The 18,339-nt window shown below is 48.5% G+C and overlaps 2 protein-coding genes across 3 annotated transcripts in view; one reads left to right on the forward strand and one right to left on the reverse strand.

Moving 5' to 3' along the window:
* The first annotated feature begins 7,231 nt into the window (after nucleotides 1-7,231).
* Nucleotides 7,232-18,063, forward strand: RIPPLY3 (ripply transcriptional repressor 3). Its single transcript, XM_007967672.3, has 4 exons — nucleotides 7,232-7,346; nucleotides 8,612-8,678; nucleotides 13,019-13,086; nucleotides 17,793-18,063. The coding sequence occupies exons 1-4, from the start codon at nucleotides 7,243-7,245 to the stop codon at nucleotides 18,013-18,015; spliced, it is 462 nt and encodes a 153-aa protein (XP_007965863.2). The 5' UTR covers nucleotides 7,232-7,242; the 3' UTR covers nucleotides 18,016-18,063.
* Nucleotides 15,457-18,339, reverse strand: part of PIGP (phosphatidylinositol glycan anchor biosynthesis class P) — a 50,768-nt gene continuing 47,885 nt past the window's right edge. For both annotated transcript variants that reach the window (XR_012090796.1, XR_012090795.1), the window contains 2 exons: nucleotides 17,827-17,979; nucleotides 15,457-16,342 (listed from right to left, as the gene is read on the reverse strand). The gene's annotated coding sequence lies outside the window, so the exon portion shown is untranslated. The remainder of the gene's footprint in view (nucleotides 16,343-17,826; nucleotides 17,980-18,339) is intronic.

Here is an 18,339-nt window from a genome sequence, read left to right on the forward strand (position 1 = left end):
CGGCCTCCCAAAGTGCTGGGATTACAGGCTTGAGCCACCGCACCAGGCTGAGGATGATTTTTTTAACCATGTGTTTGCCACCTTCTCCGTGGCCTCTGGTGCTCAGTCTATGAATACTTAGGTTGATCGGCCATCTACAATTTATCTTTCATATCTTTCCCCCAGAAAGCCAGTGTACCTGTGATGCGAGATCAATCCTGACAGCTCACAGAACGAGTCTGGTCTTCTGTAGAGCACACTTGCTAAGTCCCAGACTCTGCAGTAAGCCTGGCTGGCTTCGTGTTACACCCCTGATCTTCGGGGTGACTTTGAAGTAATGATTGAGCTTCTCTATGACTCGGTTTCCTCACCTCAAAAATATGGATAACCTACTGTCTGCCTTACATGCTTATTGTCAGGACTGAGTAAATTCACATCCATAAACCACAGTCCCTGGCACACAGTACATGCTCTATAAATGTTAAAGTGATAGTTACTATATTAGCTATTATTAGTGCAGTAGACATGTCCCTGCCTGAGCTTCCATTATCTTGTCTGCAAAATGAAGAGATGAACCAGGAATGAGATTGAAGTTCTCTTCTAGCTCTGAAATCTGCAGGTCTGGTTTCCCTGATTTGCTTCGTCCATTTTTTTCTTCCCCCATGGCACTATATGTGCCCAGGCAATATGTAACGAATAGGAGTTTCTTCTGTTTTCTTATAGACACAATTAGAAGAGTGCATTTCATTACACTGACAAACTCAGGGACCAGGCTGGGCGCGATGGCTCACACCTATAATCCCTGCATTTTGGGAGGCCGAGGTGGGTGGATCACTTGAGGCCAGGAATTTGAGACCAACCTGGGCAACATGGTGAAACCCTGTCTCTACTGAAAAGACAAAAATAACCAGGTGTGGTGGTGAACACCTGCAGTCCCAGCTACTCAGGAGTCTGAGGCAGGAGAATCGCTTGAACCGGGAGTCGGAGGTTGCAGTGAGCTGAGACCACAGCACTGCACACCAGTCTGGGCAACAGAGTGAAACTCCAGATCAAAAAAAAAGAAAAGTTGACCACACACTGGGCGGCTTACAACAACAGCAGTGTCTTGTCTCACAGCTCTGGGGCCAAAGTCTGAAAGCCAGGTGCCTGCAGCGTTGTTTCCTTGCAGAGGCTCTTGGGGAGAATCAGTTCCATGCCCCGTCCCTCCCCTTGCATCTGGTGTTGTCAGCAGGCCTTGTGTGCCTTGGCTTCTAGAGGCTTCACTCCAGTCTCTGCCTCTGTCTTCTCACGGCTTTCTTCTCCGTGTGTCTCTGTGTTTCGAATCTCCTTCCGCCTTTCTCTTATAAGGACACTTGTCGTTGGATTTAGGTCCCACCCTGTGTTGGTCTGTTTCGTGCTGCTATAATACAATGCCAGAGACTAGGTAATTGATAAAAAATGGAAATGGATTTCATATAGTTATGGAGGCTGAGAAGCCCAAGGTCAAGGCACTGGCAGTTTTGGTGTCTGGTGAGTTGGGTGGATCCCTTGAGGTCAGGAGTTTGAGACCAGCCTAGCTAACATAATGAAACCCCATCTCTACTAAAAATACAAAAATTAACTGGGTGTGGTGGCACACCCCTGTAATCCCAGCTACTCGGGAGGCTGAGGTACAAGAATTGCTTGAACCCGGGAGGCAGAGGTTGCCGTGAGCCGAGATTGTGCCACTGCACTCCCGCCTGAGTGACAGAATAAGACTCCATCTCAAACAAAACAAAACAAAACAAACAAATAAAAAACTTAAAAAAAAAAAAATCCCAAAACAAATATATCTCTTATTTCCACGGAACAAATATACAAATATCCTTTTTTGGTCTTAAATGTTTTAGAAAATAACATCAAAAGCAATAACAACCTCTTGTAGCTTCTAAAAGAGCTTTGAGAGTTGCAGAACACTTAGGAGCAGATAGCAGGAAATACAGTCTGACTAAACAGAAGAAAAGGAAATTACCATTTCCCTGCTTGTCTTCAGCACTGTTTATGTAAAAATATTCTGACCTCTTAGATGTTCTGAGTTTCAGGATCCTCCTCCTAGGCAGACCGGAAAACTTCAGGGCTGACATCTTGACTTTTTGTTTCCAGGCAACAAGGGAGAGTCAGCATATGAAGAAGAATTTTTAATTAAAGACAGCAGGGAAAGAAATAGAATCTCCATTTTATTTAACTCCTGGGAAGGGAGGGTTTCACACACTGACCTTCAGCAGTTTTTCCCAGTTTATAAGCCAGGGGCCTAATTAAGTTTCTTTAGATTTCTGCCCCTTCCCCAAATTACTTCCTCTATCATAAAGGTCTTCCATGGACCCAAATAAAGTTTAAGAAATAGTTGAAAATACCTGGTAACACAAAAGGTTTTTGAATTCCCAACTACCTCAATGGCAATTTTATTTCATTCGCTGTATTTTAATTCCTCCACCTGCAGAAAGAAAAACTAAAAAACAAACAAACAAAAAACCCTCTTTTTACATTACCAGTAAATTTATTTTTCATTAAATACATTTTCAACAAAAACATGCATAGTTATGGATTTTAATTATGGTTTATGTAGCTACATTCTACCTCCCCGAGGACAGATTATCCACATAAATTATTTGGAATTCTTCTACTAAGGAAATTTGTCTATTCTCCCCATATTTTCATTTATTCAATATTTACTGATATCAATATAATCTCAAGAATATTTATTTTATACCTCGCGTTATAAACAGATACTACTTTATTTTGTTGCTAAAATTGTCCCAGCTTTGGTCATGGTGGTCTTATATCGTACTTGGCCGAAGGAAAAAAAAAAAATAAGAGAAAATAGAGTGTCTACTGCCTGCAGGTGCTGAGTTTGGTCTTTTTGCTCTTTAAATTTATTTTTATTTTATTTTATATTTATTTTTCTGAGACAGAGTCTCGCTCTGTCATTTGGGCTGGTGTATAGTGGCGCAGTCTTGGCTCACTGCAACTTCCATCTCCCAGGTTCGAGCAATTCTCTTGCCTCAGCCTCCGGAGTAGCTAGGATTACAAGTGCCCACCACCACGCCCGGCTAATTTTTTGTATTTTTTTTTTTTAGTAGTGATGGGGTTTCACCATGTTGGCCTGGGCTGGTCTCAAACTCCTGACCTAATGTGATCCACCTGCCTCAGCCTCCCAAAGTGCTGGGATTACTGGCGTGACACGCCTAGCCCCTCAAATTTATTTTTAGTGGTGCTCACTTTCTTTTTTTTCTTTTTCTTTTCTTGTCTTTTTTTTTTTTTTTTTTGAGATGGAGTCTCACTCTGTCGCCCAGGCTGGAGGGCAATGGTGCAGTCTCGGCTCACTGCAACCTCCGCCTCCTGGGTTCAAGGGATCCTCCTGCCTCAGCTCTCTGAGTAGCTGGGACTACAGGTGTGTGCCACTACACCCAGGTAATTTTTTTGTTTTTAGTAGAGATGGGGTTTCACTGTGTTGGCCAGGCTGGTCTTGAACTCCTGACTTCACGATCCACCCACCTTGGACTTCCAAAGTGCTGGCATTACAGGGGTGAGTCATGGCGCCAGGCCGTGGCATTCACTTTCTACAGCCCAGGTACCTGACAGGAACTCAAGTCCTGCTTCTTTGTACCAGTTACTTAACCTCTGCGAACTCGTTTCTTAGTAAACTGAGGATAATGCCTGATTTGCAGGATTTGAGAGAGGATTATAAATTAATGTATGCTCCAGAAAAGACCAAATGATTTTACTTCTGTGAGGTGCCTGGAATGGTCAAATGCATAGATACAGAAAGCGGGATGGTGGTTACCAATGGCAGGGGGTGGGGAATGAGGAGTTACTGTTTCACGGGTACGGAGTTTTGGTTTGGGATGATGAAAAAGTTCTGGAGATGGGGGGATTGGAGATGCACAACGATGTGAGTGGACTTACTGCCACTGAATTGTACATTTGAAAATGGTTAAAATGGTAAATTTTATGTTATGTACCTTTTACCATAATAAAAAGTAATATATTCATTGTTGAAAATTTAGAAAACAAGTTTTAAAGCCCCTCCAAATCTTTCGTAATGTCAGCACTCAGGAGGTCCTTCTGCTGTATTTGTAGCCTTTGAATATAGTTCACATCCTAGGCACACAGTTTCGTTCTTTTCACATTGTGTCGCGTTTTTCCCCATGCTGTTCAAAACTCTGTAAACATATCTTTATTAGCTGCATACTATTCTACCATCATTTATTTAATCATTGCCATATTTTTGGACGTAGTTTTTCAACAGTGTAAGCAGCGCTCTCTGATTAAATACATCTTCATTCCCATTTCAAAATACTTCTATAGTATAGACACAAGTAGAATTACTGGGACAAAAGGTGAACTTTCATTTTCGTTGTGCTTTTTTTGAGATAGGATCTTAGGATCTTGCTCTGTTGCCCAGGCTGGAGTGCAGTGGCATGATCATGGCTCACTGCAGCCTGCAACTCCTGGGCTCAAACAGTCTTCCCACCTCAGCCTCCTGCGTAGCTGGGACCACAGGCATGTATCACCACACCCGGCCTGGGTGAATATTTTTATGGCACATGATGCACCTTATGAAACTTTTTCATTGCATTGCCACCAGCTACCTAGAAGACACTTGTTTAAAAACATTCACACTAAGCCAGGCGTAGTGGTGCACACCTGTAGTCCTAGCTACTTGGGAGGCTGAGGTGGGAGGATCATTTGAACCTGGAAGGTCAAGGTTGCAGTGAGCAGTGATCATGCCACTGTACTCCAGCCTGGGCAACAGAGCAAGACTCTGTCTCAAAAAACAAACACAATGAAAACACCCCTTCTGCACCCGGTTGCCCAATGTTCTTTCATTTTCTTTTTTTAAAAATTTTATATATATATATATATATATATATATATATTTGAGAAAAATAACAGCGTCTCACTTTGTGGCCCAGGCTGGGCTGCAGTGGCGTGATCATGTCTTACTGCAGCCTTGACTTCCCCGAGCTCAGGTAATCCTCCCACCTCAGCCTCCTGAGTGGCTGGGACCACAAGCACACTCCACCATGCCTGGCTAATTTTTTTATTTTTGTAGAGATAGGGTTTCACCACATTGGCCAGGCTGGTCTGGAACTCTTGACCTCAAGTGATCTGCCCGGCTCTGCTTCCCAAAGTGCATGGATTACAGGAGTGAGCCACCGTGCCCTGCCCAGTGTTCTTGTAAAACCCTGTTCTGCATTTAGATTAAATATGGTAAATTGTTGCAACCTGGTCCACTAACCTTTACCTCCTTCTAGCTTCCTCCCATTAATTCCCCCCTGTTAAATGTTTGCCTTTATTTAGATTTAATTATTGTAGCTCAGAATCTTAATGAAAAAAAATGTGAAAACACTTTAATCTCTGAAGTTCTTCGAGTTGTTTTTTTTTTTTTTTTGAGAGAGTCTCATTCTTGTTGCCCAGGCTAGAGTGCACTGGTGTGATCTCAGCTCACTGCGACCTCCGCCTCCCGGGTTCAAGCGATTCTCCTGCCTCAGCCTCCCGAGTAGCTGGGATTACAGGCGCCCGCCACCAGGCCCGGCTATTTTTTTTTGTATTTTTCTTAGTAGATTCAGGGTTTTATCATGTTGGCCAGGCTGGTCTCGAACTCCCGGACTTCAGGTGATTCCACCCGCCTCGGCCTCCCAAAGTGCTGAGATTACAGGCATAAGCCACCGCGCCTTGCGGAAGTTCTTCGATTTTTTTTTTTTGAAAGGGAATCTCGCTGATCTCCCAGGCTGGAGGGCAGTGGTACACTCTCGGCTTACTGCAACCTCCGCCTCCCAGGTTCAAGCGATTCTCCTGCCTCAGCCTCCCAAGTAGCTGGGATTACAGGCGCCTGCCACCACGCCCAGCTAATTTTTGTATTTTTAGCAGAGACTGGATTTCACCATATTGGCCAGACTGATCTCGAACTCCTGACTTCAAAGGATCCGTCTGCCTCCGTCTCCCAAAGTACTGAGATTACAGGTGTGAGCCACCGTGCCCGGCCTAGTTCTTCGATTTTTTAATATCCACCACTGTAACTTAAAGTATATAAAGTAACTACACCTGAGGAGCCCGGGGGTCCAGGCCCGCGGCCCTCCAGCGCCTTTGGCGTTCTGTTGCAGTGCACTACACGTGAAACCGCTTTCCTCCCACCCTGGCCGTGAGCTGGTGATGGTGGCAGCGGAGCTCCAGCGACCCCCGCGGCCCAGGCTCGCCGAGGGAAGTGTCCCCAGGGTCGGGCAAGGTCGCTCCCGCTGGTCGGGAGGCGCTTTCTAAGCCTGACTGGGGCTAACCGAAGGAGAAGCCAGCCGCTCCCGGCTTTATTAAAAATTCGCTTACTTTCCAAGGCCGCCAACGGTGGGAAATGTGTGCTCGTAGCATCCCTCTTGCTCGGTTCCAACCCTGGCCTTCTGTCTCCTGGAAGGGTCGCCGCGCCCCACCCCACCCGCTTCGCCACTCACCACGGGTTCGAGTCCTGGCGACGGGGCGTCCGGGAGCCCGCTGTCCAGCACCGAAGGCAAGGTCGGTCCAAGCGGACCTGAGGATTCAGTGGATGTCCCCCAAGCCCCGTTGCCGCTCTAAGGCAGTGTAAGCGAGATTCTCCGGAAACCCAGGGAACCTGATGCTCGCACAGGACCAAAGCCAGAGGCCGCGGGGACCACAGAGGGCCGGAGAAGCCGGGACTCCTCACATCCCACATCCGGCAGGGGAAGCCCAGCGGGTGAGCGTGGGTCCCCCCAGTCCCCGAGGGAGTCCGCCCGACGGAAACGCCCCTCGCCCGCGGGCCTCGCTTTCCTCTCCCGCGTTCTTGGGTCACTTCCCGCTGTCTCCAGCCCGAGCTCGTGGTCCCAATCCCTGGTACCTCCCTCCTCTGGTCACCCCTTCCCTGGTGCCCCCTCCCCGGCTTTTCTTTGTCCCGTCCCCACCCTTGGCCGGGCCTGCCGGACTCCCCTCTTTGACACCCAGCGCCACCTCCTCGAATTTTTCTCGTTCCCTCCCCATCCCCGGCTCCCTGGTCCCCTCCCGGAACTTCCCTGGACCTCTCCGCTCCTCCGCCCCGGGCTTTCCCTCCGCGCTCTGCGGCCCCCTCAGCACCCTTCCCGGAGCTCCTCGGGTCCTGCCCCCTCCCCGCGGTTGCCCGCGCCGCCCCGCCCCCGTTTTTAAACCTGGCGCGCGGGTAGGTGAGCGCGCTAGCCCGAGTGGATCTAGGCGCGCTCGGAGGCCGGCGTCGCAGCAGGGGGCGCGGGCTCCGCGGGCACCATGGAGTCCGAGGCTGCGGCCGGAGCCCGGAAGGCGCGGGGGCGCGCCTGTCACTGCCCCGGGGACGCTCCCTGGAGGCCTCCGCCGCCGCGCGGGCCGGAGAGGTGAGGGTGGCCCCGTGCCCCGGTGGACGCGCGGAGAGGCGCGCGCGGTGGCGGTGCGGGGAGCGCAGCGAGCGGGAGGCTGGGGCGCCGCTGAACCCCGATCCCCAGCAGAGCTCCCGAGCTCGACGGCGACGCCAAGCAAGCTCCTGAGCCGGCAACCGGTTCCCGGGAGGGGCTCTCAGTTCTCCCGGTTCCAACGCACAGCTCTGAAGTGCGGAGGCCCAGGATGTAGCTGGCCAGGAAAGGGGCCGACGCTTCCGTGTAGAGGAGATCTCAATTCGCCGGTCGGGGAACCTGAAGTCTCGGGCTCCTAAGCCAGCCTTGCAAAGGCAGTCTCTCACTTTGACACTTTCTCGGTAGCCCTTTCTGTTGTCCCTGGATTGGAGGCTCAGCGTTCGCTGTCCCTGGGCACCAGCCCTTTTAAAGACAGTAACGTTGTAGGAAATCAGATTAGCCAGGGAGGTAGGGAAGGGACCAAGTAGGCCAGGTAGCCAGGCAGGAGAAAGATTCCCTCTTTTTTTTTTTTTTTTTTTTTTGAGACAGGGTCTCACTGTGTCACCGAGGCTGGAGTGCAGTGGCGTGATCTTGCTCACGGGAACCTCCGACTCCGGGGTTCAAGGGATTCTCCTGCCTCAGCCTCCTGTGTAGCTGGGATTACAGGCGCCCACCACCACGCCCCGCTGATTTTTGTATTTTTAGCAGAGACGGGGTTTCGCCATGTTGGCCAAACTCCTGACCTCGCGTGATCCACTAACCTCGGCCTCCCAAAGTGCTGGAATTAGAGGCTTGAGCCACCGCGCCCAGCCCTCTTTTTTTGTGTGTTTGTTTTTCATCCTACAACTCTGTAAAATCATCTCTGTAGAATCAAGCTCCTTCAGTGACTGAGGTGGCGTGATTGAAATTAACCGGGGACAAAGTCACCAGCTGTAGTTGGGGAACCCCGAATTGAAGAATTCAGCCAGGATTTGCTGGGAGACAACTCTCTCAGCTAACGGGTTCCCGGATAATTGTGTGAGATTCAGGACTTCCATTCTCAAAGCTTAACTGGAGGCAGAGAACTGGGGACGTAGCAGGAGAGAAAAAAACACAAATGGCAGTAATTTATCCACAGCCCTGAGAACTTGAGGGAAAGTTCCTGGGGGGGGGGGGGGGGTCTGGTGCCTCTTTTTCAGGCAGGCCCTGGAAATAAGATTAACTCTCATGGCATAGTGTGAAGGCAGCAGAAGTGCCCAGGGTTCACTCTCTCCTGGCGCTTGCCGTTCCAGCCCCGCGCCCTGGCGACCTTGGATCCAGACACCTGGAGATGCTGAGCTGACCAGAACGGGAAGGCCGGTAAGGTTCAGTACGGGCGTTGTAGGTAACCCCTCCAGCCAGAAAGTGGCACCGTCTTTTAAAATAAAGGGACCGTGTCCCTCCTGCGCAGGGCCCTCCCTTGGCCATCTAACCCAGGAGCGCCTCGGGGTCTGGGAGTTGGAACCTGAATGAGTAAGGTGTTAATCAGACCCGAGTCGCATTATAGATTGGGCTCCTGGTAGCTTGTCCTTCCTAAAAAAGCAAACCCACTGTAAAAGCATAGTCATAGGCCGGGCGCGGTGGCTCGGGCCTGTAATCTCAGCATTTTGGGAGGCCGAGGCGGGTGGATAACCTGAGGTCAGGAGTTCTTGGCGAAACCCTGTTTCTACTAAAAATACAAAAATTAGCCGGGCGTGGTGGTGCACACCTGTAATCCCAGCTACTCTGGAGGCTGAGGCGGGAGAATTGTTAGAACCCGGGAGGCGGAGGTTACAGGGAGCCGAGATCGCGCCACTGCACTCCAGTGTGCCAGTGTGGGCGACAGAGCAAGACTCATCTCAAAAAAAAAAAAAAAAAAAAGGGCATAGTCGTTTCATGGGAATTATAAGGGATGACCTCCGTGTTGGGGTTTCTTCTGCAAAGCAACAGGTCGGGAGGGGAGGGGAGAAGGCTGCCACTATCCCTTGCCTTAGAGAAAAGCTGAGTGCACCATTAGCGTTGGGCCGGTGCCACAGAGCAAATAGGACTGAGCCCCAGCTGAGGTGCCCAGAGTTGCTGTTAAAAGCCCCCCACCCAGCGTCTGGCCTTTTCTGAAGCACTTTCAGCCCCGTCAAGCACTCCTGGGGTATCTCATGTTGTCTGAGCAAATACACTCAAGCAGAGGGCTTTGTGGGCAAGATTAATTACCTCGACCATTCTTTTGTTACTCTGCATCAGTAACTCAGTTGCTTTATACTTACTGATGTAATGATTTGCTTTCATAGAATTTACCTTTCCTTTGTTATATTTTAAAATATAAATTGATGACTTTTATTTAAATTTTTTTGATGACTCTTAAAACACTGAAGAATTAGGCTGGGAAAGACGATGTATTTAATTTACATAACACGTGTTATGTGGCCTAACGTGCAGTTATTTGTAATGTGGTAAGAAAACTCGAGTGTGGGAAAACAGACTACTGTATTTTGATATTTACACCACTTTATTAAATTAATCTGAATATTGGGAATTTTAATTTACTTCAAAGAAGGAAGCAGATAAAAGATAAATCAACAAGAGATATGATTTTTAGTCCCCAATTTTTTATACATATATCTAAATAATGTAAAATAATTCCTTCTTTTGCATTCAAACTTAGTTCTTAAACATAAAATTTAAAGGTGCTTGTGTGAAAATACAGATGTTTACAATTATCCAGTTTTCTTTTAAATGAAATGGTTGTGGAACCTATTAGTTGTTTGCAGGAATAAAAATATGATAGCACCCTTCCTAAGTAAGACGGATGGTTTTGGGTTTTGTTTTCTGTTATAAGGATGTCTGTGAGAAAAATTTACTTGCAGAGAAATGTTGAACTTTAGTAACTTTTTCACTGATCGGCAGGTAGTCTGTCACGCTGAAGTAGTTCTGTCCACGGATGTGGGTGTGGGAAGAGTGGGTGTTCCCTGGGGGCTGTAGAGCCCGCCACGCCCTCCCCCAACCCGGGGCACTCTCTTTGCAGGGCCCAGCTGGTTGCTCAGAGCGGCCAGCGCCAGTCTGTGCTCTGGTACTGTGCACCGCGCTGGGTTCCCCACAGCCCAGCGACTAGAGCTGCCTAGCGCGGGGAAGGAACGCCTCCTGCTCAACAGCGCCCTCGCCCGACAAAGCAGGATAATTCCCCAGCTCCCAAGCCCTCTTCTGTATTTCTCAAAAATACCATTGGCTGGAGTGGCGGTGAGGAGGGCTAACGCCTGGTGACCTGTACCAGGGCTCCTGGCAAGCAAAGCAAAACTAGAATAAAACCTCAAGTAGGCCAGGCGCGTGGCTCACCCCTGTAATCTCAGCACTTTGGGAGTCCCAGGAGGTCGGATGATCTGAGGTCAGGAGTTTAACCTGAGGAACATGGTGAAACGGCGTCTCCACTAAAAATACAAAAGTTAGCCAGGTGGTGGTGGCGTGCGCCTATAATCCCAGCTACTCGGGAGGCTGAGACAGGAGGATCGCTTGAACCTGGGAGGCAGAAGTTGCAGTGAGCTGAAATCGGGACACTGCGGTCCAGTATGGGCGACAGAATGAGACCCTGTCTCAAAAACAAAAACGACAACAACAAAAAACCCCCAAAAAATCCTCAAGTAGAGGGAAGGCCTCAAGGCTCTGTGCTGTGAGCAGCAGGGTCACCCTCACCCACTTCATGCCCCTACAACCCCTAGGGACCTATCTCCCTCCCCTACCTGCACTTTTTTGATCTCTGTTGTGTTTCCCTCCTGGCCACTTGCGGGCACTGCCAGGGAGGCAGTTTCCTGGAAAACATCAGGGACTATTTGTTCTCCTGGGCCTGTCCTATCTGCCAGGCTCCCACACCTTAGCCCTAGTCCAGTCAGAGACTCAAACGAGGAGGAGAGGGCTGACCCCTACTGAAAGCCTCTCTGCACCTGTCGGTCCTCGGGCTCATAGGAAAACACATTCGCACATACCTTAAACACAGTGCTTGCCTTGTGCACATTTCTGTTCTCGCGTTTCATTATAAGATGTGAATATTTAGACATTTCCCTCACTGAACAAAGGATCCTTTTGGAAAACAATCAGGATGTTTGTGGCATACTTCTTTTTTTTTTTTTTTTTTTTTTTTTGAGGCGGAGTCTTGCTCTGTCTCCCAGGCTGGAGTACAGTGGTGTGATCTCAGCTCACTGCAACCTCTGCTTCCCAGGTTTAAGTGATTCTCCTGCCTCAGCCTCCCGAGTAGCTGGGACTACAGGCACGCGCCACCATGCCCAGCTAATTTTTTTTGTATTTTTAGTAGAGATGGGGCTTCACCATGTTGGCCAAGATGGTCTCGATCTCTCTTTTTTTTATATTTTTTGAGACAGAGTTTCATTCTTGTTGCCCAAGCTGGAGTACAATGGCACAATCTTGGCTCACCACAACTTCTGCCTCCTGGGTTCAAGTAATTCTCCTGCCTTAGCCTCCTGAGTAGCTGGGATTACAGTCATGTGCCACCTAGTAGAGATGGGGCTTCACCACGTTGGCCAGGCTAGTCTTGAACTCTTGACCTCAAGTGATCTGCCCACCTGGGCCTCCCAAAGTGCTGCGATTACAGGAGTGAGCCACAGCACCCAGCCTGAGTTCACATCCTGCCCTCATCCAGAAGCTCTTCACCATCAATTGCCAAGACTGGGTTCCTCCAAGCCCTTTCTACGTCAGCCTCACTGTGCACAGCTCCCTGTGGCCACTGCTCTCCTTGAAATACGGATCTGATAGCTGGACTCCCTGACTCAAAAATCCACCTCCAGTTCCTGTATCCAGAGTCAAACCTAAACTCAACAGTGGGTATTCAAGGCAAATGTCACCGTCTGAGCCCTTTGCCCGTCACAGCGTCTCACTTGTACCACGCCAAGCTCCTCACCGCTCCCCACCTGCGCCCTCTATTTTCCTGCCACTCTGAATTTTTTTTTTTTTTTTTTTTGAGACGGAGTCTCGCTCTGTCGTCCAGGCTGGAGTGCAGTGGCAGGATCTTGGTTCACTGTAACCTCCGCCTCCCAGGTTCAAGTGATTCTTGTGCCTCAGCCTCCCGAGTAGCTGGGATTACAGGCACGCACCACCACGTCCACGCCCAGCTAAATTTTGTATGTTTAATAGAGATAGGGTTTCACCATGTTGGTCAGGCTGGTCTCGAACTCCCAACCTCAGGTAATCCACCTGCCTCAGCCGCCCAAAGTGCTGGTATTACAGGCATGAGCTACCGTGCCCGGTACTGCCACTCTGAATTGGATGCTCTCCTCTGCCAAAATAGTCTTAGAATCGCAAACCCACATGCCACAGATGTCTCTGCGAGGCCCTCCATGAGCCCGTTCCTGATCTTCCTTCATGCTTAGAATCACGGGTGTCTCACCATGTGATGCTTTGTAGCATGGTTATTTGCACACATGTGAGTTTCTGTCCATTAGATGGTAAAATGCTGGACCGAGGCACTGTGTCTGACTCCTTTCATCGGAATTCTTCACAGTGCCTGGGACATTTTGGGCCGCAGTAACAGGAACGGATACTGATAAGGTGTCTAAATGCTCTACAATTGATACTGATATGAACAATTGCAGGCGACTTATGTTCTGTGGTTTAAAACCTCAGGATGTCACCTTCCAATGCTCTTGCACTGTCTCTGTGTTTGTATGTGTCTGTCGTTACAGCTTGAACCTAGGGCTGACCAACACGCTTTTGGATCAAAGGGAGCCTTTGGGTTTCAGCATCCTGTAAGGTAATATATGACTTCACAATAAGTAATCTGTAATTTCCTTTTAATATAGGCGTTAATACACTTTAGTGTCTTCAACCACATAGATTTTCAACGAAGTGGAAAATAATTCAATATATTCTTTGGTATTGTTTAGTTTCCTTATACCAAGGATATTTTGTTGGATTTCTGGAATCCATTCATGTATTCATCCATTCAGTGCTTTCTGCAAAGTGCAGTTGGCCTCTCTCTTTTCTCTATACTTTTTATTTCTACTTTTCATTACATATTATGCCTTGTATTGTATTTATATAATTGCATATGAATTATATATGCATATATAAAAACTTAGATATTGAGGTATATTTCTATTGTCCTACCAGGATATAAGCTAGGGTACTGTCTAGTGCAAAGTCGACCTTCAAAATCTGTATGTTGAGGGTGGGCATGGTGGCTCATGCCTGTAATCCCAGCACACTGGGAGGCTGAGGCGGGTAGATCACCTGAGGTCAGGAGTTCGAAACCAGACTGACCAACATGGTGAAACCCCGTCTCTACTAAAAATACAAAAAAATTAGCTGGGCATGGTGGCAGGTGCCTGTAATCCCAGCTACTTGGGAGGCTGAGGCAGGAGAATCACTTGAACTTGGGAGGTGGAGGTTTCAGTGAGCTGAGATTGCACCATTGTACTCCAGCCTGGGTGACAAGAACATAACTCTGTCTCCAAAAAAAAAAAAAAAAAACTATGTGTTGAGTAAATGGTTGGCTCCAGCACAGTGGGTGCCAAGCACCTTTGAGAGAGCCTTTTCCTCCTGCCTCTGAAGTGTGTGTCGTGGTCCTGGTGGTGACCAGAATTCTCACTGCTGTATCCATCTACACTCCGTCCGTTTTAGACAAGTGGCTCATGTTTAGGATTTCTGCCTGTCTCTCTGTCTCTGTCTCTTATTCTCTGTCTTTCTCGATCTCCTTTACTAAAATTAACCTTGCCTGGGCCGCCTCCACTCCTCCAGGTGCTGCCTCCACTCCTCCAGGTGCCTTTGCCTTGGTTACTCTATAAGACTGGAAAGCTGAATACAACCCGAAGACACTCATGTGTAGGCATGAAGCTCAGACCCCTCAGACTGGTTAGAAGGAAGCTTTCCTTGTATGCCTTACACCAATAGTTTTCTTTTCTCTTCTGACGTCTCACTCTGTCATCCAGGTTGGAGTGCAGTGGTACAATCTCAGCTCACTGCAACCCCTGCCTCCTGGGCTTAAACAATCCTCCCACTTCACCCTCCTAAGTGGCTGGGACCACAGGTATGTGCCACCATGCTCTGCTAATTTTGTAATTTTTTTTGTAGAGACAAGGTCTCACTATATTGCCCAGACTGGTCTTGAACTCCTGGGCTCAAGCTATCCTCTTCCCTAGGCTTCCCAAAGTGCTGGGATTACAGGCATGAGCCACTACTACTGGCCACACCAATGGTTTTCAATCCTCATAGAATTACTAGTGGAGCTTTTAAAAATACAGATGCCTGGGTGGTTCTCCCACGCGCTCTGATTCACTTGCTCTAGGGAAAGACCCAGGCGTCGGTTTGTTTATTTTTGAGATGGAGTCTCACTCTGTTGCCCAGGCTGGAGTGCAGTGGTGCAGTCTTGGCTCAACTGCAACTCCACCTCCCAGATTCAAGCGATTCTCCTGCCTCAGCCTCCCAAGTAGCTAGAATTACAGGTGCGTGCCGCCCTGCCCGGCTAATTTTTTTTTTGTATTTTTAGTAGAGATGGGGTCTCACCATGTTGGCCAGGCTGGTCTCAAACTCGTGACCTCAGGTGATCCACCCACCTTGGCCTCCTAAAGTGCTGAGATTACAGGCGTGAGCCACTGGGCCTGGCCTGTATTTTTACAGACTCCCCAGGGGGTCTTAATGTGCAGCCAGGATTGAGAGTCACCACCCTGCTTCATGCCCTGCAGGCATCCAGTCGCACCACCTACCCACAGCCAGCCTCACAGACAAACTGCTGCCGCCCCCGTTTTTGTTTTGTTGTTGCTGTTTTTTGTGTTTGACAGAGTCTTGCTCTGTCACCCAGGCTGGAGTGTAACGGTACGATCTTGGTCACTGCAACCTCTGCCTTCTAGGTTCAAGCGATTTTTCTGCCTCAGCCTCTAGAGTAGCTGGGACTACAGGCGCTACCATGCCCGGCTAATTTTTGTATTTTTAATAGAGACGGGGTTTCACCATGTTGGCCAGGCTGGTCTTGAACTCCTGATGTCAGGTAATCCACCCGCCTTGGACTTCCAAAGTGCTGCGATTACAGGCGTGAGCCACTGTGCCCAGCCACCCTGTTTTTGACTGGTTGACAATGCTGTGACTGACATAGCATGAGCTGCAGCCATACATTGCACACTGGATATACAATTTCACTTTATATTTTTATTACAGAAAATTTCAGACATACACAAAAGTGGAGCAAATAGTAGAGTGAACCCCATGTACCCATCACCGGCCTCAATAGTTATCAACGGTCTGAGCTGATCATATTCATCACCCGCAACTATGTTGTTGTTAGCATATTTTATTTATTTTATTTTGAGATAGGGTCTTGCTCTGTTGCCCAGGCTGGAGTGCAGTGGTGTCATCGCAGCTCACTGCAGCCTCCACCTCCCCAGGCTCCCGTTTCAGCCTCTTGAGTCGCTGGGACTACAAGTGCACACCACCACACCCAGTGAATTTTTTTTTTTTTGTATTTTTCAGATACGGGGTTTTGCCATGTTGCCCAGGCTGGTCTCAAACTCCTGGGCTCAATTGATCCTCCTGCTTTGGCCTTCCAAAGTGCTGAGAATACAGACATGAGCCAATGAGCCACTGTGTCCTACCCCAGCATTTTTTAAAGCAAATTTCAGACATGCTAGGAATTCACCTGTGAATACTTCAGTATAAATACCTAATTGTAAACATGGCTAAAAATGGAACTATGCTCATATTTCTGTCTTAGATGAATATACACATTCTGTCTGTTGCAGAATTTCTCAACTTTAGCACTGTTGGCACTTTGGGCTGGATAATTCTTCATGGTGGGAGCTAGCCTGGGCCTCGTAGGGTGTTTACCAGTATTCCTGACCTCTACTCACTAAACATCAGTAGCTTCCTCTCAGTTCTGACAATCAGAAATGTCTCCAGACATTGCCAGACGTCCCCTGGAGACCGAGAAGCACTGGTCTATTGGATATCTTATGAAGTGAAAAACTATGATCCATTATTTATAGAAGGGTGTTTTCTCTCTCCCTTTTCTCTTCTATCTGAAAAAAAAGGATATTGAAATCAGCTTTGCAAATAAGCAGTGATCAATTGACAAACTTACTTCCTCAGAAGACTACAGAGAAAAATGCAAATAATGAATGAAAAGCAGGTCGAGGCATGGTGGTTCACACCTGTAATCTCATACTTTGGGAGGCTGAGGCAGGAGGATCACTTGAGCTCAGGAGTGACAGACCAGCCTGGGCAATATGGCTAAACCCTGTCTCTATGAAAAATGTAAAGAACTAGCTGGACGTGGTGGCATGCACCAGTAGTCTCAGCTACTAAGGAGGCTCAGGCAGGAGATGCTTGAGCCCAGGAGTTCAAGGCTGCAGTGAGCTATGATTGCCCCACTGCACTCCAGCCTGGGTGGCAGAGTGAGACCCTTTCTCAAAAACAAAGAAGAAAGGAAATAAGTAAAGGATAAGAGATTACGACCGGGAGTGGTGACCCACGCTTGTAATCGCAGCACTTTGGGAGGCTGAGTTGGGCGAATCATTTGAGATCAGGAGTTCGAGACCAGCCTGACCAACATGGTGAAACCCCGTCTCTACTAAATACAAAAATTAGCCAGGCGTGGTGGTGGGTGCCTGTAATCTCAGCTACTCGGGAGGCTGAGACAGGAGAATCACTGAACTCAGGAGGCAGAAGTTGCAGTGAGCCGAGATCACACCACTACACTCCAGCCTGGGTGAGAGAGCCAGACTCCCTCTCAAAAAAAAAAAAAAAAAAAAAAAAAGATATGGGGAGGGGATATCTTAATACTTGCCATGTATGAGTAAATCCAAAATTCTATAAAAACTTGAAATTTAGGGGTTCCAAATTTTACATACTTAAGTACTTTCTTTTTTCTTTCTCTTTCTTTTATTTCCTTTTTTCCTCAGCACATATTTTTTATTCTGGCAGAGCAAGGGAATTGTGCCTCCAATTTCTCTATGGCAACATCTGGAAAACTTAGCTGCTTCTCTAGACCAGCGTTTCAGAGATGTCAGAGTAAATTTCCTCCAGAACCCAAGGGGTTACAGCATTTCCCATGCTGCAGGGGACAGACGGTAGGGTGGGAGAGTGGGGCTTCATTTAAGTGGGACATCAATTATCCAAGAAGAGTCAAGTCCCCTGTTTGATCACAGTGAGCCTCCTAATCTTAGAATTCAATGTTTTCAGTTGCCTTTTACCTTCCTTGAAGCACACCCTTTTCCTTGCGACTGCCTAAATTGACTGGCTGGGTCAGATTATAACTCACTTGTGAACTGGGATAGGTTTATCACCAGGTCCCTCCAATAGGTGCCTACAGTTCTCTGTTCTGATGGCTTAAATTCTGTGTGTTGTGAAGGCAAAGACCAGAGAGGAAGACTGGGGAGTTCTTTGCTTCTGGGAAAAAGCATCCTCTTTAGAAGGGGTTGAGGAGGAGGTTCAGGTTGATTAATGGTGTATTTGTTTCTTAAATATTAGAGTCTATTTACCCATGTCAAAGCGTCAAGAATACCTGCAGAGCTCCGGGGAGCAAGTGCTGGCCAGTTTCCCAGTGCAAGCCACGATTGACTTCTACGACGATGAGTCCACTGAGTCTGCTTCGGAAGCTGAAGAGCCAGAGGAAGGACCGCCGCCCCTCCATCTTCCGCCCCAGGAGGCGGGAAGTCTGCAGGAAAACGGCAGAGACCAGGGCGTCAACTGAGGGCAGCGATCCTCCGGAGGGGGTGACTCCTGGGGGGAGGGTCCGCTCCCTCATGGCGACTCCTCAAGGGGCGGCGAGTGCTCCTCATCCAAATGAGTCTGTCTCTGTCTCCTGGGCCCTGCTCTGGGACCTGCCCCAACGTTCTCTTGGGGACACCCGAGCCAGGATACCGCGCATCCCTGCTGAGTGTACAGAGGCTGGAGACTTCTCGGGCAGCCCCTGGCCCGCACACTACTCGGGGCAGAGAGTCAGCTTTTACTTTTCTTTCTCCTGGCGATTCGTTTTTGGTGCACTCATGCATACCTTTGAGAGAGGATTCCAGGA

The sequence above is a fragment of the Chlorocebus sabaeus genome, chromosome 2 (assembly GCF_047675955.1).
Source record: "Chlorocebus sabaeus isolate Y175 chromosome 2, mChlSab1.0.hap1, whole genome shotgun sequence".
NCBI lineage: Eukaryota > Metazoa > Chordata > Mammalia > Primates > Cercopithecidae > Chlorocebus > Chlorocebus sabaeus.